This window comes from Lytechinus variegatus, chromosome 1 (genome assembly GCF_018143015.1).
Source record: "Lytechinus variegatus isolate NC3 chromosome 1, Lvar_3.0, whole genome shotgun sequence".
NCBI classification, from domain to species: domain Eukaryota; kingdom Metazoa; phylum Echinodermata; class Echinoidea; order Temnopleuroida; family Toxopneustidae; genus Lytechinus; species Lytechinus variegatus.
In genome coordinates, this window is record NC_054740.1 from 29,065,268 (window position 1) to 29,076,661 (window position 11,394).

General features: G+C 39.2%; 1 protein-coding gene across 3 annotated transcripts in view; it reads right to left on the reverse strand.

The window, feature by feature from the left end:
- Positions 1 to 11,394, reverse strand: part of LOC121410586 (major facilitator superfamily domain-containing protein 6-like) — a 55,472-nt gene that overhangs the window by 38,368 nt on the left and 5,710 nt on the right. For all 3 annotated transcript variants that reach the window (XM_041602781.1, XM_041602772.1, XM_041602790.1), the window contains exons 2-5: positions 10,905 to 11,134; positions 7,718 to 8,542; positions 6,201 to 6,436; positions 705 to 918 (exon numbers count right to left, since the gene is read on the reverse strand). In XM_041602781.1, coding sequence (XP_041458715.1) covers positions 705 to 918; positions 6,201 to 6,436; positions 7,718 to 8,542; positions 10,905 to 10,968 — 1,339 coding nt within the window. In that variant the 5' untranslated portion in view covers positions 10,969 to 11,134. The remainder of the gene's footprint in view (positions 1 to 704; positions 919 to 6,200; positions 6,437 to 7,717; positions 8,543 to 10,904; positions 11,135 to 11,394) is intronic.

Below are 11,394 nucleotides of genomic sequence, written 5' to 3' on the forward strand. Positions count from 1 at the left end.
TGAAGAATTAAAATTGATATCGTCTTTGCAATATGGGCTAGGCCGGCAGTTACATAAATTATTTGTTTAGGCCTACTTTCATGTCTAAATAATGGCGACAGCTAGAAAAAAAACAGGGAGACAATTAAACCAATGATATAGGTAATGTTAGAGCTCACATGGCATATCTTCATCCCGGGGGCACTCAGTATGGGTATGTGCCGCGGAGGGGACCCCCATTTTCACACTCAAATTTCCGTTCCAAGGCATAGCATTTTTGCCTTGTTGAGAAAAAGAACAAAGAAAGCCGCTCCAAGGCATTGCGTTTTCTTCTTATCGAGAAAAAAGAAGAGAGAAATCCGCTCCCAAGCTTCGCATATTTTTCGTAACGCCGCTCCGATCGCATTGAATGAGCTGCAATTTTGGTGAAAAGCGGCCGCAGAGCTCCCCGGCGGAGGCCGCGCTATATAGCTGCATCATGCACGCATGACCGTTCCATAGGGATGCATACGCACTCACACGCTGGCGATCCGTTCCAAGGACCCCCGTTTTCACAAACATTTGTCGTTCCGAAGCCCGTTCCGAGGACTCTCCTTTTTACAATAAGCCCGCTCCAAGGCCCCCGCTTTTTTGTCTCGCCCACGGCACACCCTGCCCACCACTTTTTGGGTCGAGTGCCCCCCCCCCGAGGTCTTCATAGTCCTTTGATGCCAAAACTTTCTTACCTGCGTAACCAACACGCTTGATTATAGCTCCTGAGAAATACATGAAAGGGATTTCAGCGATGGCGGTCAAGGTGACAGCCAGACCAAGAAGCAAGTAGGGACTGCCCAGTTCTTTCATGAAGATGACCACATAAGTGAAGCTTAAAATGAAGGAGATACCGGTCACAACGACCACGATGAGGAACAGGATCACCTCCCCGTCGCACAATACTGTCTGCAATAGCATATTCACAGTTAAATTAATCAATTCAACATAATATAATGAAAGTATAAAGAATTAATCAATTTAAGTTTCACACTATAGAAAGCCATCAGTGTCATATTTTTTCGACAAGAAATTTGTAAAATGTCCTATGTAAATAGAGAACACACCAATTAAATTGTCAGGAAATCAATGAATATACATTTATATCTAGAACAAATTTCGAACAAACATGCTGTTTATTATGTGTTGACTTTGCTGGCTTTCCATAGTTGCGATTGATCGGATCAATCGCAGCTCTTTGTAAGACGCAGCCTGCAGGCCTTATCTTATGGAAGCTTAAAAGTGCCACCGAGATGTTGAGATAATTATCTTGGGAAGTCGACATCTTGATAGCAAAAGATAAGATGACGAGATCCTGGATCTCATCATGTCGACAACTTTTAGATGAGATGATGAGATGACAAGATCCCGGATCTCATCATGTCGATATCTTTTAGAAGAGATGATGAGATGACAAGATCCCGGATCTCATCATGTCGATATCTTTTAGAAGAGATGATGAGATGACAAGATCCCGGATCTCATCATGTCAACATCTTTTAGAAGAGATGATGAGATGACAAGATCCTGGATCTCATCATGTCAACATCTTTTAGAAGAGATGATGAGATGACAAGATCCCGAATCTCATCATGTCAACATTTTTTAGAAGAGATGATGAGATGACAAGATCCTGGATCTCATCATGTCAACATCTTTCAGAAGAGATGATGAGATGACAAGATCCCGAATGTCATCATGTCAACATCTTTTAGAAGAGATGATGAGATGACAAGATCCTGGATCTCATCATGTCAACATCTTTTAGAAGAGATGATGAGATAAAATTTGCTTAATAATAAATCTCAGGCGAGCGAAGTGAGCGAGACAAAAAAAATCACCTTTAACTTTGAGATTGATTTTGACATGGTATGCAGAAAATGACATCATATTTCTTATCTTCCTTTCCTTTCTTCCCTTTTATCATTTCTTTTTTTGTTTTCGGTTGTAGATTTTTTTTTGAGGGGGGAGTGCTATGCGGATCGGTTCCGGGGCAACGATGGCACCAAGTTTTTTTAACCTAGGAGGAGGAAAAACAAACATTTTGGGGCCGGGGGTGGTGACACACAATTTTTTAAAAATCGAGCGAGAAGCTCGAAAATGTAGTCCCTATACTGAATTGAAAAGGGACCTGTTAAGGATTAGCTGTTTGCATTGATTGGGTCATGAAGATGATATCTCACCAAATAAATAATGCAAGCGCGAAGCGCGAGCTGAAAATTTTTGATATCCGGGATGATACCTGGACGTTCTAAGCACTTTTTGTAATACTAATCATGAACTGAATGGCTATCTAATTAGCTGAAAATATTTCATTTATGAAAATTATGAATACGCAGGATATATATCTCGCTAAAACGAATAATGAAAACTCTAATAACATAGGATTTTTAAGCCCCATGTGAACAGATAATTTACTTATCTCAATCATTAATAACTGCGAGCGTGTAGCGCGAGCAACATTTTGAATTTTATAAAATGGCCTAAAATATGTATTTTAAAGTGCTCAAAATTGTTGGGAGCTAAATGCTAACGGTGAATGGAGGATAAAATTTTTAAAATTTAAAGAACAAAAAACATTTTTGGAGAATTATGACGTTTACAACACACTTTTTTCTTCAAATTTCGGGGGGGGGGCAACTCACTGGGGCCTCCCCATTCGGTGGCGCCACTGGTCTGGGGCGGAGCCCCCGGAACCTCGTGATATTTTAAAATATTGCAGATGGCCAATTTTTTTTATCAAATCGCGGGTACATGCACCACAATTATATTAAGTTCAACGCAGTTGCGGATAATAAACGAAATATGCTAAGGCACGACAACATAGCAAATGTGGAATAATTTGAAAAAGTCGCAAGCGAGCGAAGCGAGCTAGAAAATTTTGGCCTTTTACAATGATTTTGAAATTAAATTCTAATTATGTGATAGTCGCTTTGGAAATTTAGTCGATCAATCAATCAATCAAGAGCTTTGAAATTAGTCACGCGATATTGTCTAAAAGAGACATTTTCGTTCATGAAAGTTTTATTGGAGGGGTATTACTCCTTGCTGATTAATTGAATTGAAAGCTACATATGCAAAAGAAAATGTCTCATGACAATCATTCAAAGATTAGAGGAGCTTTATACTCATATTTTATATTTTGACAATACGTTTTCTATCGATATACGTCGACATCTTTTCTCCAAGATATGACGATCTACAACAAAAGGTTAAATATATTCATTCGACCCAACCCATTCTCATTTTTTTTTTTTTGTAAACTGATTACAAAAAAGAGTATGTGTAATGATTAGACTGATTCTAAAAACAAAGAATGGGCAACCACTAAACATATTTTGTGCAAATAAAAGAAAAATACATGTGTCACTCAACTTTCGGAATATTTTATTGGCGGAGGAATGAGGACTGAGTATAATAGATGAATAAGATCTGCTCATGAGATGCTTTACCGAGTTGCCCCCTAAATGTGCATGCACCGGGTCAAGCTAGTGTTTATCTGGTTGCCCGAGTCGAATTCTACAAGTTAGGATACGTGGCTACCATGGCTAGGCCATCGGGATATCCCTGGGGCCGGCCTCTTGAAAAAATACTTTTTTAGTTAAAAAATGTTCTAAATAGCCCTTTATTCCCTTTAATTTTGTTAATTTGAGCCCCCTAAATGTGCATGCACCGGGTCAAGCTAGTGTTTATCTGGTTGCCCGAGTCGAGTTCTACAAGTTCAGATACGTGGTTACCCTGGCTAAGCCGTCGGGATATCTCTAGGGGTCCCTCGAAAAAAAAATCAAAAATTAAAAATTTCATGCCCTTTTATTCACTGACCTTGTCCCCTAAATGTCCTCGTAATAGGGCAAGCCAGTGTATTTATGGTTGCCCGAGATGTGCTGCACCTGTTAAACCCCCTATTTAGCTTTGAAAGCCCCTAATTTTGAATATCGAAAATTAACCAAATTCACACGCGTTTGAATATCGAACCAACTTCACAGTTTGAATATCGAAAATCGAATATCAACCAACTTCCTGTCGGTGTTAATGCGTGCAGGTGCAAGCATCTTGTCAGATCATCTCATCTATAAGATGTTGACATGACGAGATCCGGGATCTTGTCATCTCATCATCTCTTCTAAAAGATGTCGTCATGACGAGATCCGGGATCTTGTCATCTCATCATCTCTTCTACAAGATGTCAACATGATGAGATCCGGGATCTTGTCATCTCATCATCTCTTCTAAAGATGTCGACATGATGAGATCCGGGATCTTGTCATCTCATCATCTCTTCTAAAGATGTCGACATGATGAGATCCGGGATCTTGTCATCTCATCATCTCTTCTAAAAGATGTCAACATGATGAGATCCGGGATCTTGTCATCTCATCATCTCTTCTACAAGATGTCAACATGATGAGATCCGGGATCTTGTCATCTCATCATCTCTTCTACAAGATGTCAACATGATGAGATCCAGGATCTTGTCATCTCATCATCTCTTCTAAAAGATGTTGACATGATGAGATCCGGGATCTTGTCATCTCATCATCTCTTCTAAAAGATGTCGACATGATGAGATCCAGGATCTCGTCATCTTATCTTTTGCTATCAAGATGTCGACTTTCCGAGATAATTATCTCAACATCTCGGTGGCACTTTTAAGCTTCCATATTATCTAATCGTTGAAATATGTATCGTCTTGATGGCGAACAACAAACAGTCCTTAGCAACCCCCTTTCCGATCTAATCAGGCCAGAACGTTTATAGTCCAGATTGGACCTTGTTGTTTGGAAGTGCCCTTTCCCAAAAGCTAACATAGAGGGCACATGTCTCCCAATCTCTAATCAGCGCCAATCTACTCATCTTGACTCTTGGGGAGTCAAGATGAGTAGATTGGCGCTGATTAGAGATTGGGAGACACGTGCCCTCCCTGTTAGCTTTTGGAAAGGGCACTTCCAAACAACAAGGTCCAATCTGGACTAGAACGTTTATTAAAAAGTTCTGCTCGCAGTGATCTGGGAAAATGTGGGTGATTTTTCACCCCTCCCCTCGATAGCTGGATCCGCCCCTGATGGTATAATATAAAGATACATAAAGGGTAATAGAAAACGAAAAGGGGATACTGCTTTGAACAGTCAAAGTCACGGCGTATGAAAAGTAGCAAAATAACAGGACTCTTCCGTCATCATCGTTTATGTTTCTGTGATGTTTATAAGCTCAATCGATCTTGGATTTTTTTTCGCCCCCATAATGATCTACAAAATTTTGGGGACAAATATCGGAGCAGGGCGAGGTACTAGCGCGAATTCTCGGCCCGCTGATCATCGTGAATGTTACTGAAGAGGATCATATGAATCACAAACTGTAGCTTGTTTTTATAAGAATTATCGTATAGCTGGTGCAAGGGGGAGGGGGTAGTTGCTGATGCATTACGCCCGCGACAATGCGTTACACCAAAGAGAGGGAGGGGGAGAGAGAAGGAGAAAAGGGGGAACATGGGGACAAATAGAACAATGAGAATATGAGAAAGAGAGAGAGAGGGGGAGAGAGCGAATCGTCTTGACCATGGGCATCCATCTATCAGCTAGTATCATATAGTTTGACATTAGAATGTTGCATTTTGGAGAAAGAAAACTTCAAGAATACACTCTAAAAAATGAAGTGCTAATTTAGCTCTTAAAGAGCGTGCATAGTGACTGCACTTCGGAGTGCTGATTTGTCTAGTTCAAAAAAATGAAGTGCTAATGTTAGCTCTTAAAGAGCGTGCATAGTGACTGCACTTCGGAGTGCTGATTTGTCTAGTTCAAATTTGAACTAGAAAAATCAGCACTCCGAAGTGCAGTCACTATACACGCTCTTTAAGAGCTAAATTAGCACTTCAATTTTTAGAGTGTATCAGGAATTGATCGATTGGATTAAGTGCATCGCTATTTACTTTGCCCTTTATTGCTATCCCGCTGTGACACAACGCCAATCCTTGAGAGTATGTATTTTCCGACAAGTTGATTGACGGATTCCTTGATTTTGATTGGCTGAGAATCATCACTACTACAATAATTGTCAGATATGAAATTTACAAGACTTGTCGGGAATAATTTCCGACTAGTCCTTTCATCAAACGCTCTCATTACGTCTCGATCGCACACCCCCTCCAATTCAAAGCAACCTATTATAAATACATGTTTACCATCTTTACACACCTTCAAATTTTTCTTCATAGCCTCGGGTTTTTTGTGATTTGGAAGCTTCATATGAAGAAATATGGCGAGACAGGCTAACATTCCGAAGAGATACATAATAAATGCTGGCTCCAAACGATCCGTCTTCGTCTTGACCAGGTCTGTGTACAAATCGATGGCTGCCCCGCTCAACAAGGCAAAGAGCCCCCAGCTTATCGCTCCCCATACTCGGTTCTTGCCGTAGTCTGCTTTCTTTCCTAGTTCAGTTTAGAGAAAAGAAAGCTGAGTGTGAATGGGTGATTTTAAGTTTGGTGTTAAAGGGATGCCCCAGGATAAAAATATTTATACATAAATAAATAGAATACACACTAAAAAATAAAGGTTCAAAATTGAACCCCTAAAGGTTGATGCAAAATCAGCACCCTTTGGGTTCAAAACTTGAACCCCTGATTTGGGGTTCAAAATTGAAAACTTGATTTGGGGTTTAAATTGAACCCCTAGGGGTGCAGTTTTGAACCCGCAGGGTGCAAAAATGAACCCCAATCGCAGGGTTCAATTTTTGAGCCCATAGGGTGCTCATTTTGCATCAACCTTTCAGGGTTCAATTTTGAACCTTTATTTCTTAGTGTGTGAAATTCACAGAGCAAAATGCTAAAAAAATGATCAAATTCTGAAGACAAATGGCAAAGTTATGGCATTTTAAAGATTTTAGGCATGTCTTCATGAATAGTCAATGAGCAAACTGATGATGTCATATCCCCACTTGTTCTTTCGTATTTTATTATATGACCCTTTTTTATTCATTTTTTCCTTCAAGAACCAAAAATATTGGAATAACAACTGGTTAGATTAGATATTCATTGCTGCAACCCGTTTCATTACAAGAGAGACAAATCATTCACACATGTACAAAAAAATGAAATAGTAATGATTTCATGTAATAACAAGAAAAAGAAAGTGGGGATGTGGCATCATAAGCCCACCTAATGAACATTCATGACAACGTGCATATACAGTTTTCACAATATATTGCTAAACTTTAAAGTTCAATAACTTCGCTATTTGTCATCAGATTTTGATGGAAATTTTCAGCATTTTGCACTGAGAATTTTACTCTATTTATCTAGAAATATAAATATTTTCAGGCCGGAGCATCACTTTAAGAGCAGCATGGTGTCGCGGATATTTTAACATCAGCCGCAGCATCGAACTTTAAATGAAATTGGCGCATTGACCGACCTCACTATACAAACTGGTATTATTTTGTGTTAACCCACATTTGGTGTTTGTGCTATTAGCTAGTCTATACTTTACTTTCTTTACACCGACACCAATAAGATCGAACTTAAGATCACTTAATTCCAGTTAAGTCGAAGGAGGTGGTGGGGATAGATAGGGATAGAGTGAAAGAGACTTTTAATGAAAGAACGATAAGAGTCAGAGGGAATATAGTTACAATAATGAGACATTCAATGAGAGAATGTGACGCGTTTTTTGCTAACTTTGTCCATATAATTACAATTTATTTTCTTTCTTACCCTTGATGAGTTCCATGGTGAGAGAATCAAAGAACATAAGGATGTTGCAGTTGAATACCACTCCCAAAATTGCAAAGACAGTGCATATAGCAAAGGTCACCCCCTGACGAGGTGTTGGAATTCTCTTTGTCTCACATTGGCAACAGGCAGATCGCTGGCACATACTAACATTGTTTTCAGTATGTCGAACAGAAGAAGGAAGGAGTACAGTCTTGTTTCCTGATCCTGTAGTAACCAAGTCGACCATTTGTGATGATGCGCATGATATTCCGTACAAGGTCATACTGTCTTCTGCGATGTCCTCAGTGTGGCGATTCTCAGTTTCAGGACACGGGCTACAGTCCCATCCGTCATCACGTCTCAAACAATAACCAACCATACCTGCGTGGTTTCCATGGTTACTGGATGGCATACCTGCACACATTTCTGTACAACCCATCAGTACATCAATCTTACTTTCATCATATCCCACCCCTTGTCCGTCTACAATGACAGCATCATCGCACATGCCATCATGGCCATCGGAGATGTTCCACTCTGTTGTATCAGCAGAGCAGTTCTCAGCCGCGTCCTGTAGTAAGGAGTCCGGGGAAACCCCGGTCATCAGAGGTACAAAAATGAAAATGAAGTATGCTACAGCAGCCCCGATTATGGCTATACTTGTGGCTAGTCTATGTTTGCTGTATCTATCTGCTACTCCTCCCCAAAGTGGACTAAAGAAGAAGGTTAGAACAGGTTCCAAGGAACGAATGATTCCCACTTGCCAAACGGAAAGACCAATGTGGATGAGATACACAGAGATGTACGGGAGCATACAGGCGAAGGCTGCATGGAACATGAAAAAAAAAATAAAACGATCAAAATTTAATTTAATTTAATTGGTAAGAATTACCGGTCAATAACTAGCCCGCTTCCTTTGTAGATAGGCGTTTTAGTCCAATTGAAACATTACAATAATCACCTGATCACTGGCGGATCCTGGTAGGGGCACATCCCGCACGTACACCCCCCTTAAAAGGCCGATTTTTTAATGAAGATACGTCATGCATACGTTCGTGATTTTTTCTTTTGCTTGTTATCTCCTTAAGGAACAAATGACCTCGATTTGGTATGGAAAACTTTTTTTTGTTTTTGCTTGTCAGATATTTTTCGGTACAAAAATGCCCCCCCCCCCCTTCGGAAATTCCTGGATCCTCCCCGGAACCGGCTTCTAAACATATTTTCTTCATGTAAATTAAATACAGGCTTACATTTTTTGTACTACAGAGCAGCCCGACCTGTCATTAGGATAACTGACATCATCCAAAAGATGTACTCGGTATTATATACAGACTCAATATTTCACTTTGTTTTATCGGGGTCGAATTGAAAAGGTTAATTCTCTTAAAAATATAAATTCGTACCTATTTCACATTTTCATTATTGTTACCTTCGTATTACTATATGGTTATCAGTAGGGGCCTATTTTTATGAGCATTATCATCATCATCAATCTTTATCATCATTAAGTTCTGAAAATCTAATTTCTGGTATATTTGCCTATTTCACGGACCCCATCCATTCCCGTCTTCCCTCCACCCTCCCGTCTCTCTCCCTCCATCTTCCTTTCTCTTTTTCTGGGTATTGAAACACGATAATAGTCATCTCCTCACGCTCAGTCAACAATCTGAGCTAGTGGTTATCTCACTCTCTTGCTTTCTGTGATGATGACGATGATCACCATGGTTCCCATGGAAACAATCGAGTTTCCACCAATTTGACCATAACCGAATATTTCCTCCTCCACTGCCTTTCTTTATCGATGCTGCCTAAAATTCATCACCTGTAATTGACACATCTCTCACCCACATAATCAATCCTCTATTTATATACGACCTAGTGGCACACATGTATATAAGGAGTGGAAGGGGAGCACGTACCCCGGGTGTCACTTTCAAGGGGGCGCAAAAAAGGGAAAGGGGCTGAAATACAGAAAAGGAAAACATAAAATAAAACACATTTAGAAAATGAATCTTGTATGACTATACCCAGAGATGAATATTCATGTCAACTTTTAATTAGTGACTTATTTTCTTCAAGAATTCTAACAAACAGTCCTTAAAAAATCCGAAATAATCCTTTTTCAAATGCAAATATCATAGGTTTTCATCTCTAGCTGCGGGTTAGGATGTTGCTTAGTTAATCTTCATTAATACTCAGTTACGAACAGTTCTGAAATACATTTTTTCTGGTTTAATTGTCAAACCTTTTCATCACGCGCTAATTTGATAAGGGAGATACAAATCCCCTTCATTATTTTTGCAAACACTGTTTCACTTTTTAGGTGAGGATATAAAAGAAAAATCATCTCACGATTCGCGCTTGCATTACGCCGATGAGATTTTCATGAATATTACATTCATCCTACATCACTGATAAATCCAGAATACGATACATTCTTTTTTAAAGAGAACATAGTCTTGGATCGTAGGCGCTGCAGGAAACTGAAAATACATTGCATAGTATTTATGACCCCAAGAAGGTCCCCGACAAAGTTTATCGAAACAAAATTACAGTTCGAAAATACCTTTAAACATTCACAAAAACAACAAAAGCAAAGGAATTTAATTTCTGGACTAATTATTTTGTGTAGATATTTGTAAGAAATGTCAAAATGAATGTTTTCACTAAAATTAGCATTGTACTATGTATTAAAACTGAGTCAAAGGCAAAAGCATAATTTCATACACTTATTTCCATAATTACTTTAAAAACATTTTAATTTTTTTTATAAATCTTTCTCTACAGTCTTGTAGTTTACACCCAGCTATAAGCGTGTGTAATTTTTGTGGCGATCAGCGACCAAGATGTGTAAATGGGAGGTAGGATCAATTTGGAAAAAAAATGGTCTGAAATAGCCCAGGTGAATGAAGGTTAAGAAGTCAGAAAAAGTGCTTTCATCATCATGGCATGAAGTCTGAATATTGGAACAAAAAAATGTGGATTTTCATTTTCATCAGAATTTTTTGCTCATTCGTTCTACCATTCCATATACTTACCTTTTTTTATTCAACCCCCTGCCATTCCCTCTCTCCCTTTCTCTAACCCTCCCTCTCTCTTTATCTCTAACTCACTCTCTCTTTGAACATGTTTTTAAAATTTCTTTGAAAACTTCTTCCATGTATTCAAAGATGTGTTCTTCACTTACCTCCCAGATACGTGAAGTAAATCAGCTTGATGTGCAGGAAGTCTTTATTGATGTTACACGCCATCTTGAAACTGATTCCTTTCTTCTTCTTCCAGGCTGGTACAGTCCGCCACTGGCGTATTATCGTACCTTAATGCAAGATCTAAAGATCTTGGTGGAGCGCAGTCAAATCGATGATCTTATTTTCCCCAGGCTTTGTAAAATACGTCAGAACTAGTTTCCCTCTGAATCTGCAGATAAATAGAAATAGCAAGGGTTAACAAAATTCAAGAAGGGCTCGAAAATGATAAAGTTAGAGGGGTCGATAAACGTTTTTTTTTTTTCTCTCGTTAGTCGTATGTCCGAGCACTAGCATCTACGGAATATAACCGTCGGGATAACCGTTCAAAGTTCTTGTTGTGATGCTCATTCATCGGATCATGTCAATGAAAAAAATACCCTTAGGAGGGAATTTTCTTTTTAAATCAATCCCGGATGACATTGTGTGAAT